Here is a 16,977-nt window from a genome sequence, read left to right as displayed (position 1 = left end):
TGCCTTTCCTGGGTGGGGGGGGGGGACACACCTCCCTCCTGCCCACCCAGAGCGTGGGGCCCTGTGCCGAGGCCCCTTTGCCCCATCCCATGCCTGTGCTGCCCCTCAGCTTTGGGAACAGGGCCCTGCCACCCCCAAGCACTGCTGGTGACCCCACAGCGGCCTGGCAGGGTGACACCCAGGTGCGTCTCTCGTGCAGCCTCCTGGTTTCAGGGCTGGGACCAGGCAGAGGGAAGAAAATGCCTCCATAATTGTACCCCTCCTAATTACCCTCAGCAGGTGCTCGTTGAGTCACAGCCGGCCAGGTGCTTGGCTGCCCTGGGCGGGTCAGGCATTGGGGAGGGGGGGTGGGGGGAGCGGTACTGGGTGGGTGCCTCAGTGTCTCTGAGGAGTCACAAGAGGTGGGTGCCCCTGTCCCCTCACCATCACACCAGCTGCCTTGTGCCCACCTTTGCTGCAGGCATAGGGGGAGCTCTTGACTTGCCCCAGACCACCTCCTTCCCTCCCTCTGATGCTCTTCTCCAGACCTCCAGCCAGGGCACCCCTTCTTTCTGCCTCCCTGACCCCCACACAAGGTGTGTCCCACCCCATTCCCCTTCCTAACCCTCTGTTCATCCTCTCCCTCTGGGGCTTCCATCTCCCTCCTCACCCTCCCCACACTCAGTCACCCTTCCTCATCCCTGCAGGCTCCCCTGCCTCCCCTCCCCTGCCTCCCCTCCCCTCTCTCCCCTCCCAACACCCCGTCACCACGGGCCACCAGCCGCCCCGGGGTTCACGTCCCCTTTAAGCCTCCCCCGAAGCTGGAATGCAAGAGGAGCCTTTCAGCGCCCTGTGAGGTCAGATAAAGACACTATATTTATCTAGGCGGTAACCTGAGCCCTGAATTTCTGCCCTGGCGTTTTTCACCAGGCCCCACAGCCCTCCAGTTCGGCCCCCTCGGGCCACTGCAGGGTGCAGGAGCTGAGCCCCGGGGTGTCGGGTTCCCAGCAAGGGTCCCTGGTGCTGCTGGCCCCTGGGCATCGCTCCGCCTCTGCTCCGGCCCCACAGGAAGCGGCCCCCGGGGCAGGATCGGTCCCCGTGCTCAGGCCCATGGGCAGCAGCCCATGACCCACGGCTGTGGCAGCCCCGTGCCCCCGACCAGCCCACCGCCCCGCGTGCAGGTGAGTACAGGGGGTGCCGTGGGGACCTCGGCCTTTGGGAGGGGGCGGCAGGACTTGCTCAGGGGAGAGGTCTGGGGTCTGTCCATCTCCAGAGAGCGGATTCAGAGCTCGCACATGAAACCTGGCAGCTCTCTGCCAGCAAACCAGCCTCCTCGTCCCCCGCAGCGTGGGCAGAGCCCAGGCACTTCCCTGGGGTCCCTTCTTTTTCCCCCCCCAGAGCAATAACGTGCCCTGGGTCTTACGTCAAGGTTGCCCATGGGTTTGGGGTGTTACTGCCTGAGGGGTGGCCCAGCAGCTGTGACTAGCAGGTTCTGCAGCCGGGTGGCTGTGTGTCAGCAGCGTAGAGGGAGTCCAGGGCAATGACTCCTGGCTAGCACATGTGGTATGAGTTTGGAGGGTTCTCAGACCCAATGGTTGGTAGGGGAAGGGCTCTGGCTGGGCTGGCCCCAAGCTGCACGCGTGACCTTGTGTGGGTCCCATCACTCTGGGGTGTGCAAGGGGAACGGGGGCAGGGGGGGCAGCGGTAGCCAGGGCAGCTTCACCCCCAGGTCTGGAGCAGAGCTGAGGAGCACTGTGAGCAGCACCCGGGGGTCTCTCCCTGCAGACCGAGGACATTCTCGCCAGGGCTGCTCAGGGCCACCCTTCCTCGAGGGAAATGTGGATACCCTGAGGGATTCCTACCCCGGGGAACAGGCAGGAGGCTGTCCCACCCCTCTGTCACTGTCAGGCGGGCACAGAGCCCCTCTGCCTCAGACCCCTGGCAGTCTGGAGCTGGCAGGGTGCTTGACACAGGCTCCCTGCTCTGCCGCCATTCCAGAGGGCTGTGAGTTCCCACGTAACCTCCGGGCTGGGACATTGTGTCTCCGGGAACACGGGACACGCAGCCCTGTGCCTGCGTAAGCGAGAAGCAGCTCACGCCTCGGCTGGAGCCCGTGCTGTGTAAGCTGAGCCTGCCCGGGGGCTCCGCGGCTCCCCGGGCGACAGCTGCCCCCGGGCCGCGCTCGGACGGGGACAGCTGCCCGGGAAGGAGCACTAACTGCTGCTCGGCTTCCAGGGTGAAGGGTTTGCCTCCCAGCCTTGGGCTTCAGGAACGGAGGGAGGCCAGGCCAGGGCTCCCGGGGAGCCTCCGCAGTGCCTGGCCCTGTGGTGACAGACCGGACATTCCTGTGCCTCAGCTTCCCCTGACAGCCCGGGAGGGTGATGCGGGTGCAAGAGGCCTGACTCAGCCATACCAGCCCCAGGGCTTTGCCAGGCAGCAGGAAAGCTCAGCAGGATTATAGGTGGGGAGGGGCCAGGCGGGCCGGGAAGGGATGGGAGGAACCGGGGCTTTCTCACACCTCCTCAGCTCCTCTGGCTCCTGGCACGCTCTGCTCTCCCGCAGCCCTGGGGTCTATTCTGATGTGACATGGGCACTCCACAGCGCAGCAGGCAGTCCTAGCAGATGCAGCAGTCCTCCATGGTAAGACCTCTCTTCCCTCAATGCCAGTGGGTTAGCTGCTGTGTCTGGGAGGGCAGGTGCCCACTCCCGGGCTCCACATCGCTCCATCAGCTCCCCTGCATCCCCCAGGGCATGTGCTGCCTTGTGGAGACCTGTTCTCCTGCTGGAAAGCACCTGCTGCCCTCCTGATCCCAAATCAGTGGCTCTGGGGACAGAGGTGCTCAACAGGAGCCGCAGCTGGTGCTGGCACAGCGCAGTGGCAGGACATGGGCATCGCTGGTTTGAGGTGGGGAGCAGGGGCAGACCAGAGAGGGTCCCTGTGCCAGGCTGCCCCGTGCCCCAGCGAGGCAGGCAGCCAGCAGTGTGATCCCTGGGAGCCAAGGGGCTCAGTCGCACTGGAGCCCACAGGAGGTGCCAGTTTCTTGGCTGGGATCCCACATCCCACTGTGCCTGTCAAATCCCAGCTGGCAGAACCACCCCTGGGTCCTCCCAGTGCTGGCAAGGGCGGCCTCAGCCTGGCTGGGAAGAGCTCGGCCTTTTGTGGAGTCCTGGCCTGGGAGCAGGTTATTCACCCCTCAGCCTCCGTTCCCAAACAGGTCTGTGTGCCTCACCTCCCTCTTGCTTGTAAACAGTTTGCAGCCTGGGATGGATGGTTGTTCCCCAGGCAATAACAACAGCACCCGGGATGCAGCCAGCTGGCTGGAAAGCCAGGCTGCTGGCCAGGAGGCCACGGTGGCTGGATGGTGATGCTCATGACCCCCTCCCAAAAGCATAATGGGGCATTTCCATGTCAGGGTGGGGCAGATGGGCAGGGACAGCCGGGGAGATGACACTGTGGCCACCTCATGCCCCACCAAGGTTCTGTGGAGCCAAGGGGCTGTGATGCACGGCTCCCTCCTGCTGCGGCATGGGGATCACTTTTGGCTGCAAGGCACCCAAGGAGCAAGGAGGCTCGAGGTAGCTCCCATCCCCAGGGTGACACTGGCAGAGGGGTGCTGCCAGCTCCTCCAGGCAGGGGGAGGCATGCTCAGGGACTCCTGGGCTCTGTGCAGGAGCCTGGGTCCTCCCAGGGGCAGGGCAGGGAGTGATGCTGCGGTGACTCCTCTTGCTGGGACCTGTCCCCAAATCTGTGTGCGGCCGGGGCTGCAGGAGGGCTGGGCTCGGCACCCTCTCCGTCACCTCCTGCCTTGGAACCAGGCCAGAGCCCGCCCCGGCCGTGCTGGGAAAAGCCTTTGAATCAGGGTCATCTCCTGGGCGACTGGAGACTCTGTGAGCCACATGAGCCCCTGTCCTGCCAGGGAAGGGACGCCGGGCACCCGGGGAGCCGAGTGCCGGCAGCACCAGGACAGAGGAGCTCGGCTGGGGTCCTGCTCAGCGCGGTGCCAGCCACAGCCTCAGGACAGGTAGGGGACCTGCCCCCGTGGGTGCTGAGAGCAAGCCTTCCCCCGGCTCCAGGCTCCGGGCTGGCTCTGCCGGTGGAGTCTCCATCCCTGTTCCCTCTGTGCTCTGCCCGCTGCGGGTGCCATGGGGTGGAAGCCACCAGCTGCCTGTGGGGACAAAGTGCCACCCACCCTTGCAGCCTGGCTGGCAGGGGCACGGCGCCCGCCTTCCCGGGGGATTCACGCCGGCTGGAGTTACTGCTGGGGGGGCTAGCAGGGTGCAGCCGTGGCAGGGAGGCAGGGAGGCCAGGCCCCTGCAGTGACAGGGTCCCCTGCTGTCCCCACAGTCCTCCAAGGTCTCTGGGGGTGGTGGCTGCCCCAAAGTCCTGCTGCTGAGCACCAGGCAGGGAGCAGGGATGGATGGCAAGGACTCCTGCATTGACTTTCCCACCTTCCCTCAGTTTCCCTCTCAGCTAAAGGGGATGTGAGCAGTGAGCTGGAAATGCCAGCCCCCTGCCAAGCCCCAGCACTCGCTCAGAATAACCGGGGGAAGGTGCTGGCTGTGTCCATCCTGCCTGCCTATCTCAGCCAGAGCTGGGCCTAAGCATCACGACTGTCACAAGGCCACCACCTCCCATCTGGAGGAGGCACTGGGGACATCCCGGCAGACCCAAGGGTGTGTGGTCTGGCAGGGATGCCAGGGCTGGGGTAGGGATGTGGCAGGGATGCCAGGACTGGGGCAGAGGTGAGGCAGCTAGTGGGTGGGTGCTGGTGGTGGGCACTCTGTTGTGGCAGCCATGGCCCATGGAAGATGATCCCTGGCATCTTCTCTTTGCAGTCGATGCCTCCAGGAGAGCCCACTGAGCCCCAGCCTTCAGCATGTCCCAGCTCTCCTCCACCCTGAAGCGGTATGTCGACTCATCCCGCTACGCTGAGACCACCTACACCAAGGTGCCCAGTGGCTACAGCTCCTACACCTCCTATGGATCCACCCTGGCCACATCCTATGCGGACAGTGACAAAATCGGCTTCAAAGCCAGCTACCTGCCCTCCCCCCGGTACCACCACACGGGGCTGTCCCCAACCAGCGGCTACGACAGCAGCCGGCTGCCCCTGTACCCCGACTCCAGCATCCGCCTGAGCCCCACGTACCTCTGTGCCCAGCCCCGACCCGCCGGCGGCAGGCTGAGCGGGGGTGCCTGCTACACCTTCTCGGGGCCCCCCAGGAGCCCCCCAGGCTACCTGCCCGGCACAGCGCCTCTCAGCCGCCGCAAGTCCATCAGCCACTCCGACCTGGCGCGGGAGTTTTCGGGGCTGCACGCCTCGGACAGCAGCTACAGCCCCGTCCCGCTCAGCACCCGCGGGCGCCAGCAGCTCGGCCCCCTGCAAGGCCTCTACCAGGCCGCCGCACGCTCCGACTACGTCCGCGGCTACCTGGAGAGCTACGGGAGCAGAGGCAGCCACGGCAGCGTCCCCACCGGCCTCCTCAGCCCCTCGCAGGATGCGCCCGACTCTGCCCTGCCGCCCCCGGGCACCCGCCCGCCCTGCGAGAGGAACGATGGCGACTGCGACGCGCCCACCCGGGACCCCGCGGTACGTGGCACTCACGGAGGGGTGGGGGACAAAGAGGTGCTGTGGTGGGGTGTGTGGGGCCCTCGTGTGCTGAGCTGGGGTGCCTGAGGCCCCTCACGCCATCTCCCTGGGAATCTCGGTGTGTTGCCCCGTGCCTCAGTCTCTCCAGCGGTGCCATGAAGGGCTGATAGAGACCCCTGGCACTGCCCTTGCTGGCACTGAGCTGCTGGGACAGCTGTGCCCAGGCCAACAGGGGCTGTGCTCCTCCCTGAGACACCGCAGGGACCACGGCTTGTGGGGCTCTCGTGTGGGGCTGGCTCTGCCCCACACGCTGCGCCCGCTTCTTCCTCCCGGCCCCGGCTCGGTGTGGGGACAGAGGGGGTTTCTGCTGTGGTGTGGGGACAGAGGGGGTTTCTGCTGTGGTGTGGGGACAGAGAGGGGTTCTGCTGTGGTGTGGGGATGGAAGGGGTTTCTGCTGTGGTGTGGGGACAGAGGGGGGTTCTGCTGTGGTGTGGGGACAGAGGGGGTTTCTGCTGTGGTGTGGGGATGGAGAGGGTTTCTGCTGTCTGGTCCCAGCGAGAGCTGATGATGTGATGGGGCAAGAGGTGACGATGTGATGGGGCTGGGCGCTCGCCCCACTGGAGACACCCAGCTGGGAAGGCTGGTTTGGCTGGTGCTGGCTCTGGCACGGTGACTCAACGCCCAGCTGCCAGTCAGGTTTTTAACTGGTGCCCTTTGATGCCCAATCCCGGGCATGGGCTGTCTATTGGTGACACCTTACGGGGCGGGGGGTGGGGGCAGTTCCCCAGCCCCCAGCATGGGCCGTGGCAGCCTGGGAACCAGCAGTATCTCCATGGCAGTGGCTGCTCTGTACAGTGTCACAGGGGGTGGCCGGCACTCGGTGCCCCCGGGTATGGGTTGGTGCTGCCCCATCCCCAGAGCCGCAGCCCGGGCCGGGAGCAGGGAGCAGGCACCGCTCACACAGCCCAGCTTGGGAGCAGAGGAGCAGCCCGGTAATTTTCCATTCAGGTTTCCTTCCAAGATGTGGTCAGGCTCTGCCCACATTGTCTCCCACTCTCTTCCCAGCCCAGCCTTCATTCACCCACGGTGGAGGCTGCTCTGCTCCGGTGCAGGGTCTGACCTGCCCTTTACTTCCCCACGGTGCTGTCCCACTGTCACCCCCAAAGAACCTGGAGGATAAGGGCTGGGGGGGTCTTTTCTGCTTCCCTGCAAACAGGAGAGGAAGTTCTTTCCCTTTCCAGCCGGTGCCCCCACATCTCTCCCTGCGCCCAAGGCCCTGGGAAAAAGCCTGGAGGTCTGGCCCATGCCCTTGGGCTGGAGAGGCACTGCCAGAGGCTTTTGGGGGGGCAGGGAGGAGTGGGAGATGCTTCTGCCCACCACAGCTGGGCCTCAGCGGGCAAGGTCTCCCCTCTGTCCCTCTGGAGCAACATGACCCATTCCTGGCAGGGCTGGCACCCCTCTTCTCTCTTTCGGGTACCCACCCAGGTTTTAAACACCCACCTGAGCCCCCAGGCATGGGAGCAGTGGAGGGGGTGCAGCATCATAGCCAGCAGCTCACCTGCCCCTTTCCCCCTCACCCCATCCCCTTCCATCCCAGAACCAGTTGTGCCACATACAGTGCCAGGGGCACCCTGCCCTAGTGTGGCACCCTCTGTTCCCACCCTGCCTGGGGCGAGGGACCAGGCTGGGGGGCCAGAACTAGTGGAGGAGCCCTGCTGTGGAAGGGAATTCCTGCTTCCCCCTCCCACATGGGGGGCACCAAGGGGGGACCCAGCAGCCGTGGGCACTGACTACAACCCTCCCCACCACTGCATGGGTCAGGAGTCCCCAGGCGCCCACACGCCACTCCGATGGGGTGCCCGTGGGGTGCCCGTGGGGCAGGAGGGACTAGGCTACTGCCAAACCGTGGTGTGCATCCAAATACAGCCAGGGGCTTTCCAGCCAGGGCTGATGGGTGGCAAAGGTGAACGGGGCCTGGCAGCTGGCACGGGGTGCTGGGGAGGGCACCCGTACCCGGGCAGGCAGGGAGGCCGGATCGGTGACACTGGCTTAGGTTTCTCTGGTGCTGTGAGAGGCACAGCTGCTGTTTTCCATTCCTGTGGGGTTTTTCCCTCCCTTTCCCAAGCTGGGAAGCAAACGCACCCATGGTAACCCAGCCTGGGTGCCCGCAGCCACGCCGGGTGCCACACACGAGCACATGTTGCAGCCCTGGCGCTGCCATCGGTTCTGCCCCATTACCCACCCCGAGGGCAGCGCCAGCAGCACCCGCTCACACCAGAGCCAGGACATGGTGGGGCTGGCGCTGTGCCTCCTCCCATCCCTCCTTCCCCATCCGCCTCCTGCCCCTGCACCACACCGACAGCCACCCAGGGAGAGTCTGCAGCCAAGAGGCAAGGGTGCCCACGTCTGTTCCTACCCACGCCATCGCTCCGTGCCTCAGTTTACCGCGCTGCAGGGCAAAAGGAACCCGTGCAGCTGCAGGCAGTGGCTCTGTGCGGGGCCACGCTGACTCCTGGAAAGGGCAGGCTGGCAGGGGGGGGCAGGACCGGAGCTGTGCCGCCCCATTAACCACCCTGGGTGAACATAGGGTCAGAAGGCCAGAGCCACCCACAAAACGCCGGCAGCTCTCCGCAGCCGCATCCTGAGCAGCTGACGTCTCTGGCCAGCGGCCAGGCCTGACCTCTGCTGTGCCAACCCGGGGCCTGTGGCAACCTCTGCCCGTGGCAGAAGGTCACCACTGCAGCGGGGACAGCTGAGGGCAGGGAGCTGTTTCACAGTGATGCCACCCTGCCAGGGCTCCCCTTCTCCTTCTCCAGCCTTGCCCTGGTCCCCGGGCCACCCTCAGAGGTGCGGGGCAGGGCGGTGGGTGGCATACCCAGCGCTGGCACGGCAGTGCCCACCCTGGGGAGCCGTGCCGTGGCCTTGGGGCCCGGGCAGGGGCTGTGGGGCTGTGGGAGCACACTGCAGGGCACCCGCACAGTGCGTGCAAGGCCACTGGGGCGCTCACCCCGTGCGCACGCCGTGTCCCTGCGCGCGTGGCGCGCTCACGCCGCGGGTGTGTACAGAGCCGCACGCAAGCGGGGATTACGCCAAGCAGCCTGTTGTGATGCAAAAAGCCCTGGCCCTGCGGATGAATAACGCTGCAAGATGCCTCCTCAGATATTTTTGCTGGTGCCAAAAATAGTCTCTCTCTCTCTCCCTCCCTCCCTCCCTGCCCCCCCCCCCCCCAGCCCCTCCACTCGCTGTGCCAGGCTCACTCCATGGACAAGGGGAGGCTGCATCTGCAGCGGTGAGGATTCAAGCAGCAAGCCACTGGCTCTGGCCAGGGGTGTGTTGGTAGGGGCTGGCATGGGAGGAAAGCAGCATCTGCTTGGTGCCTCCAGCAGCCCAGCAAGGCTGGAGGCTCTGGGTGCTCTGAGGGCGGCTGGATCACATTCCCTGCCTCCCGTGCCCGTGGAAATTTCCCTGAGCAGGCGGGTAAGGCACCTGGGCACGCACAGCAGTCGCAAGCCTCCGCCACTCGCCCTGCTGCGGTCAGAGAGGTGAAGCCAAGGGAGATGCAGAGCTGGGGATGCAAGAAACCTGGGATCCCTGCCAGCCTCCGCATCTGTCCTTGCTGCAGAAGGGCCTCAGTTTACCCAGCGCTCGGAGGGGAGACATGGGATCTGGGGAGAGGTTTATTTTTTCCCAGGGAAGGCAGCAAGGTCCTGAAATACCCTCTGAGCTCGGTGCTAACGCGTGCCCCAAAGAGCAGGGCTCAGCTCCCCCAAACAGCACTGCCCAGGAGCCCCACACAGGCCTCGCAGGGGGGGCACTGCCCAGGACAGGACCCCCGCAGCCCCCTCAGGGAGCACTCAGCCCCACTCTGGATACAGGCACCCTGTGTGCTGACATGCTGTGAGGGGTGGGGTGTCCCAGTTTTACTGTGCCAATCTTGGGGAGCGGCTCCTGGCTGGAACAGCTGCTCTTTGCCCAGCGCCCACCCGGCTCTTGGGCCAGCACCAGGGTGGTAGCACAGCGTGCAGGGGGCTGGGGAGCTGGTCCCATCAGCCCAGGTGCTGGGAGCACAGGGGAGCCCTGGGGTGCATGGGGGAGTTCTGGGGTACACATGGGAGCCCTGGGGAGCTCTGAGGCAGCCCTGGGGTGCGCGGGGGAGCCCTGGGAGCCGGCGCTCCTCTGGCTGCCACCTGGCCCTAAGTGCCCCCCTGGCTCCGAGGGGCCAGCGCTGGGGGCCGGGGACCCCGGAGCGCGGGGGCTCCGCGCTGCCAAGGGTCGCGGTGCGCCGGGGGCGGAGGGGCTGCAGAGGGGCTCCCCCCGCGCCCTGCCCGGGGGCCCCGGGGCCGGGTGGTCGCTGGGCTGGCCGTGCCGGGCTGTCGGCCGCCCCTCGCGGGCCCCCCTGGCTCGCAGCGCGGCTGTACCACGCGGTGCGGCGGGGGCCGGCCCGTCACGGAGCCGGGCGGCCGCCTCTCCACCCATTTGATGTCAGAGCCGCTCAGGTGCCGTCAGCCCCAGAGCCGGCACCGGCTCTGGCACCGAGCGCGGCGGTGCTGCGGGGGGGAGGGGCCGGGCTCCCGACCCCGTGCCCCAGGCCCCAGCCGGCCCGAGGTGAGGGGTGCGCGCCCGGTACCCCTGTAGCATCCCCCTTCTCCGCGGCTGGCTCTCGCCATCTCGCAGCGCCGGGAGGGCCGTCATGAGGGACTCCTACACGGTGACGCTGCCCGAGGAGCCCCCCGCGCTCCCCGACCTTCACAAGGACCTGCGGCCCCGCGGCTCCATGCCGGGGTCCCTGCTGGTCTCCACCTTCGTCGGGCTCGTCCTCAACAAGACCAAGGTATGAGCCCTGGAGCTGCCCCCAGCCCCTGCCCGCTGGCTGGGGGGCGGAGAAAGGGAGAGCGTGGGGAGGGGGCGGCCCCTGCCCCCCTGCCTGGGAGGATGGGGTACCCTGCAGCACCCCCTTCGCCGGAGGACGGGGCGCTTGGGGGTGGGTGTGTGTCCGGGGGGGGGTCAGGGTGCCCTGGTCTTCTGCAGGAGGGAGCAGGTGGGAGCACGTGTCGGGACACCTGGGTTGCTCTCCCGGCCCTGCCCCCGCGGGTGACCTTGGCCAGGTCCCAGTGTCCCAGCCAGCCCAGCGCGAGGCAGGGTCTCCAGGCCACGCCAGCCCCTTGGCGGGGTCACCAGAGCGAGCCGGCTGTCCCTGGAGCCACAGCGCCGGGGCACATCTCCCCCTGCGGGGACGGCAGAGGCAAAGGACAGGGAGGGCAGGGTCTGGGCACTTACGTAAGTCGGGCTGCTCCGGCTTTCCTGCTGCCCCAGCAGGCGCCCGGCATGCCGACCCGCACGGGGCAGGATCCTGTCCCCTGCCCCCCATCCCCTGCCCCCCTCCTGCAGTGCAGCCTCGGGGCTCCCCAGCCGCCACCGCGTGAGCCAGCGCTCCTTCGCCGCCTCTGAGCTGCGCCGTGTCCTAGATAGAGCCCCACACGGGCGAGGGGGATTAGCTGGAGTTGAGTCACCCAAGGGAGAGAAAAACAGGGGGGGGGTGGAAACCCTCAGTGCACACAGGCTGGTGCTATGGTGTGGGGGGGAACCTGGACATCCCCTTCCCCTGCGCCAGCCCCAGCCCTCCCCAGGTGTTGCTCCAGGCTCTGGGATCACAGCTGAGGTACTGGCCTGGCCATGCAGTGAGCCAGTGCCAGGGCTGGGGGGGGTTTGCACCCATGTTGGTGGGACACTCGGGTCCCTCCTGGCACACAGCAGGAGCTGCCCTGCCAGGACAACTGGATGAACAGCGTCCTCCTGGGGATGGCTGGAGCACCCTGGGGCAGCACCCAGGAGTTGCTGCTACCCACCTCCCCCAGCACCTTGACTATCCCTGCAGTAGGTGTGGGGACACGGGCAGGCAGCCTTCAGCATTTCAGCCCCTTCAAGGATGTGGGGACACAGACCCCAAGTCCCCTGCTGCCTGCTTGGCCCCATCTGCTTGGGGACAGGAGTGGGCCAGCTCCTCCAGCCCGTGTTGCGCTGACCGGCCGCATCCCTGACACCCCTTCCCGGCCTCCTGCCGCCCAGCCTGGGGGTCCCTGGCCTGGCATAGGCAGTGGGGTTGCCTGGCGTTCTGCCCCACCATCCCCCTGGCGCTGAGCACCACAGCTGGGGCCACCCCTCTGCGCGGGGCAGTGCGGGGACAGTGTCCCCTCACACAGGGTGGCTCTGGCAGGGCTGTGTGCCTGCACAGGGAGACCTGCTGGTGCCGGTCCCGCTGCGGTGGGTGATGCCTGCACCGTCGCTAAGGAGCACGTGTAACTGGAGCTGGGTTATTTTGGGCTGCTGTCAGGGCTGGGTGCTCAGCACCTCCCACACACACACCAGCTGCTGCTATTTCAGAGCTGCTGGGCCCCCTCCTCTGCTCCTCCCCCTCCTCATGGCTGGGGTGGGAAGCTGGGGCGTTTGCCTGAGGATCCTTAAAACCTGGTCAGGTTGAGAGGGGCATGAACAGCAGTCTGACACTCCCCCCCACCCCCTCAAGGCCTGTGGGCCCCCACGCTGCTCTGTGCATGGCTCTGGGGAGGTTTGCCTCCCCACTCCCCTCTGCGCCAAGATCGCTTGCAGGGCTGAGAGCAGGCCCCCCAACATGCCTCCATCAGCACCCAGTCCTGGTGGGAACACTTTGGCTCCCCCCAGACCCTTCTGTGGTCTCAGTCTCACCAGCAAAGAGATCAGCAATGCCTCCTGGCCCCAGCACCCAGCTCCCCATCCCTGCCTATGCTCAGGAAATACCTGGAGACCTGGAAGGGCCCCACAGCACAGGCCAGCCGGAGTTTGGGAGGGCACCACTGGGCACACAGCAGCATCCCCTGGGCTGATGGCCACAGGGCTGGGCTTGCACTTTCCCTGGTGGGCTTCATCCCCAGTCTGGGCAGTGCTGGTGTGGGGGGTTCTGGAGGAGACACCCGTTGTGGACAAGGTGGGCAGCAGGGGGGCACCGTGCCCCTCCTGTGTTTGGGAGGCAGGCACGGGGCAGTGCACCCCCAGTTGCCTTGCACAGAGCTAGCAAGGGGTGGGCAGCAGGGGTGGCTGGCCTGGCCTGCAGCCCAGGGCATGGGGCAGCAGCGCTGCTGGGCAGGGAGGACTTTGAGCCCCACATGTTGTCACAGGACAGGGAGCCACGGAGCAGCAGCCGGGCAGGCAGGATGGGCCGGGCCAGTGGTGGCTTCCCACTGGGCCCTTGGTCACAGTCCTGAGTGCAGGCAGTGAGGAGGGAGGTTGCTGTGCTGGCTCTGCACGACGCCCACAGCGGGGTAAGGCCTCTCCTTGCACTGGAGGGGCTGCTCCGTGTGAACGCCCGTGGCACCGTGGGCTGCCCACAGGCAGAGCCGGCCTGTGCCCGACCCTGTCCCAGCCTCTTCCCTCTCTCCACAGAGCTCCAAGGCGGTGCAGGGGCTGACTGGCTTGCGAAACCTCGGCAATACGGTGAGTGCTTCCACAGGCACCTGCCTGCACAGCCCCAGCGCCCACCAAGGGCTTCTCTGGGCACAAAGTGTGGGGCATCGAGCAGCCCCCGTCCCTTCATCTCGTCCCCCACACCCACACCCTAGCCCTGATGGTTCCTGTACCTCACTCCCAGTGGTACTGGCGGAGGAAGGGCTCTGCCTGGCTTTATCCCCATCCTCTGCCCACCTGCCCCGGGTGTCCCCCCCCTCCGGCCACTGCCTGCCTCCCTCTGCCTCCCGTTGCCATGGTTTTCTCTCTGCCTCCCCCAGTGCTTCATGAACTCCATCCTGCAGTGCCTGAGCAACACCAAGGAGCTGCGGGATTACTGCCTGCAGAACCAGTACCTGCGGGACCTCAACAACAACAGCCGCATGCGCACCGCGCTCATGTCAGGTACCCATCGCCCACCCGGCCCCAGCTCCACTCCTTCCAGGGCTTCCTGGCTCCCTGCACCACATCCTCACCCCCCTGGGTGACTCTGTGTCCCGGGGAACCCCCACCCAGGGGCCAGCACTTGCTTGGGGGCAGGTGCTGCGCTGTGGGTGCTGTGCAGTGGGAGGATGTGTCTCCTCTCCGGAGGGCACGGAGGGGGACACGCGGTCTCCAGAATGGGGTGCTGAGCTCTGCCTTGGAGGGCACAGTGATGCTGTGGCCACGCTGTTCACCTGCCCCTCTGCCCACAGAGTTTGCAAAGCTGATTCAGCTGCTCTGGACCTCGTCCCCCAACGAGAGCGTCAGCCCCTCGGAGTTCAAGACGCAGATCCAGCGATACGCCCCCCGCTTCGTCGGCTACAAGTAAGGAAGGGGAGTGTGTGCCGGGCTGGCAGGAGGGAGCTGAGCCCCTGCCAGCCCCTCACTGGCTGTGCCCCCGTGTCTTGCAGCCAGCAGGATGCACAGGAGTTCCTGCGGTTCCTCCTGGACGGGCTGCACAGCGAGGTGAACCGCGTGCTGGTGCGGCCGAGGGCCAGCACAGACACCCTGGACCACCTCCCGTAAGTGCTGCCTGGGGGGGAGGCAGTGGATGAGCCTTGTGGATAAGCTCACTGCCTGCAAGCCCGGCCTCTGGGCTGGGTTGTAGGGGCAGGCACCCCCCAGGCCACATTCAGTACCACTCTGTCTCCCCACCTCTTGTAGTGACGACGAGAAGAGCCGCCAGATGTGGAGGAGGTACCAGGAGAGGGAGGACAGTCGCATCAGTGGTGAGCAGGGCCATGAGGAAAGGAGGGCAGGGGATGGGCTGGGAGTTGGGCTGGGAATTGGGGGTCTCACCCTACTTTGTCCCATCCCCACCAGACCTCTTCGTTGGGCAGCTGAAGAGTTCTCTGACCTGCAGTGAGTGTGGCTACTGCTCCACAGCCTTTGACCCCTTCTGGGACCTGTCCCTGCCCATCCCCAAGGTAAGGGGTCCCTGCTGACCCCCAGCCCTCTGCCCCACACGCCCTGTCCCTGACCCTCTCTGTGTTCCCACAGAAGAGCTATGGTGAGGTGACCCTCATGGACTGCCTGCGGCTCTTCACCAAAGAGGACGTGCTGGATGGGGACGAGAAGCCGGTACGGGCTGTGGGGTGTGGGGCCAGGTGGGCTTGCCTTTGGGCAGGCTGGGCCCTTTCCCTCCCTGCCTGTGTTGCCAGGACTGCGGGCTCGGTTCCTGCTGGGGCTGGGCCTCTGTCCTCACCCTCCTGCTCAAGCTTTTTGCCTCCCACAGACGTGTTGTCGCTGCAAAGCCAGGACGAGGTGCACAAAGAAATTCAGCATCCAGAAATTCCCCAAGATCCTGGTGCTCCGTATCCTTCAGGAGGAGGGACGAGGCCAAGGGGGTGCTGGGGGGTGGGGGCAGGCAGTGCTTTGTGGGTTCCTCTTTGTCCCTGGGCTCCTTGACGTGTCCCCCCAGACCTAAAGCGCTTCTCAGAGGCCAGGATACGCACGAGCAAGCTCACCACCTTTGTGAACTTCCAGCTGAAGGACCTGGACCTGCGGGAGTTCGCCTCGCAGAGCTGCAGTGAGTGCTGGGCTCTGCCTCCTTCCCCGTGGCTCCCAGCTGGGTCCCTCCTACTCCCTGGGGTGCCACAGCCTGGGGCGATGGGCAGAAGCAAGGGGGTGGGACCTGCAGCCCCCCGGTGTGCCGGTTCCCCCCCCCCACGGAGCCCCAGCTCTCAGGGCACGCTGTGGGGTGGCAGGAGAGCAGCTGGTACAGCTGAGCATCACCACCCTTTGCTCTCCACAGACCACACCGTTTACAACCTCTACGCCGTCTCCAACCACTCAGGCACCACCATGGGGGGTCACTACACCGCCTACTGCAAGAGCCCCGTCTCCAGCGAGTGGCACAGCTTCAACGACTCCCGGTGAGCCTGCCTGTGGGGCTGGGGCCGGGGCGAGCAGGGGCCCCGCGGTGCCTGTGGGGCTGGGGCCAGGGCGAGCAGGGGCCCCTTGGTGCCTCGTGCCCATTGCTCACAGCCTGTCTCCCCATCCCCGCAGCGTGACCCCGATGTCATCCAGCCACGTGCGCAGCAGCGATGCTTACCTGCTCTTCTACGAGCTGGCCAGCCCGTCCTCCCGCATGTAGCCAGCCCTGCCTCCCTGGGGACCCCCTCAGAGCCGGCTCCTCCAGGTTTGTGGCCGTTTGGTGCAAGGGGGAGGTGAAGAGGAGAGATTCCCCCCGTGAGGTGGCTGCAGCAGGAGGCTGGAGGACACCAGGAGCAGACCCCAGGCAAGGACACCCCATCTCCAGCTGAGGAGAGCAGCCCACAGCAGGGCAGGGCCCAGGCAGCTCAGGCATCTCCAGCTCACTGGTGGTTGGTTTTTACCTTGGGGTTTGGTTTAGTTTCTTCCTTTTTTTTTCCTTTTTGGTTTTGGTTTTCTTGGTGTGTAATAAAAGTACCGAGCAAGGGACTCTGCGGGCGTGGGGCCACCCGCCCCAGCCACTCGCCCAGGACCTCCGCTCCCCTGGGAGCACCCGGAGCTGTGGACCCAGAAGACCCTCCCTCACCCCTCCTGGCCTTTTAGCACGCTGCTTGGCCATCCCAGAGGATTCATGAACTGCTCCTGGCCTCCTCCTCTCGAATCTCCAGGCAAAGGACCCTGGCCCTTCAGTTGCCTCTGTCCCACCGGCTGCCCCGCGCGTGCTGCTCAGAGCAGCCTGACTTCAGACTCAGGGGCGGGAGGAAAATGTTTTGTGACATTTCTATGTATTTATAGTGAACTTTGCTCAGCCTGGAGCACCCTGCTGCCTCCTGGCTCTCCAGGGACGTGGCAGGGAGATGCTTCGGGTAGGTTTTTACCTGCCGCCTCATACAACGGTGCCTTAAACCATTGAAGGGGAGTGGGAGGCCGTTGGGGTTGCACAGGAATGTCTGTCCTGCGGAGGAGAGGGGAAGGGAGGAGCGTGGCTTTCTGGGAACACCTGGAACTGGGGCTCTCCCTGAGATCAGGAGCCCCCCTGGGTGCCCAGGGACGCGTGTCCCCACTCGCTCTGCTGCTCCGTCCTGCAGCTGGCACACGCCAGTGGCCTCTGTAGCCTTTATCTCTAATTTATTCTCCTCCCCATCCTGCCCAGCCTGAGGCGCAGCAGGAGGGGAGACGGCCCGACCCAGCACAATCCCAGCCCCAGCCCGCAAGGCAGCTACTCCTGACCCAGCAACCCACCCTTTGCCCTCACCGGCCCTGCGGGCACCATGGGCACCCCCCCCCTTTCCCAGCCCGGAGCAGGGCTGGAGGGAAGGCAGGCCAGAAGGCAGGGGCTGCCCGCGGCAGGTCCGGGACTGGGGCAGCGTGGCTGCTTGGCAGGTGGCTTGTTTACTGTGTAAGCAAGGTGGTGGTGGTGGGAAGCGTCTCGAACAAGGGAGACTCGTGCAGGAATAAATTTTAGCTTGAACAGAGCGCTGTGTGCACGTGCTTGTCTCTGGGTGGGAAGGGAAAG

At 65.9% G+C, this 16,977-nt stretch overlaps 1 protein-coding gene across 2 annotated transcripts; it reads left to right on the top strand.

Moving 5' to 3' along the window:
* Positions 1-1,046: 1,046 nt before the first annotated feature.
* Positions 1,047-16,934, top strand: USP2 (ubiquitin specific peptidase 2). Of its 2 annotated transcripts, none has more exons than XM_084274989.1 (13): positions 1,047-1,160; positions 4,816-5,570; positions 12,987-13,037; positions 13,328-13,451; positions 13,742-13,853; positions 13,940-14,050; positions 14,193-14,257; positions 14,352-14,455; positions 14,529-14,609; positions 14,764-14,842; positions 14,950-15,057; positions 15,283-15,403; positions 15,537-16,934. In XM_084274989.1, exons 2-13 carry the CDS (start codon positions 4,857-4,859, stop codon positions 15,622-15,624), a joined length of 1,758 nt encoding a protein of 585 aa, XP_084131115.1. In that variant the 5' UTR covers positions 1,047-1,160; positions 4,816-4,856; the 3' UTR covers positions 15,625-16,934. The 2 variants fall into 2 exon arrangements, with proteins under 2 accessions (XP_084131115.1, XP_084131116.1); XM_084274990.1 differs by lacking the exon at positions 1,047-1,160 and adding an exon at positions 2,554-2,619.
* The last annotated feature ends 43 nt before the right edge of the window (positions 16,935-16,977 follow it).

This window comes from Gallinula chloropus (genome assembly GCF_964237585.1).
Source record: "Gallinula chloropus genome assembly, chromosome: 24".
Taxonomy (NCBI): Eukaryota; Metazoa; Chordata; class Aves; order Gruiformes; family Rallidae; genus Gallinula; species Gallinula chloropus.
Note: the sequence above shows the minus strand (reverse complement) of the source record. Positions and strands in the feature narration are given on the sequence as shown.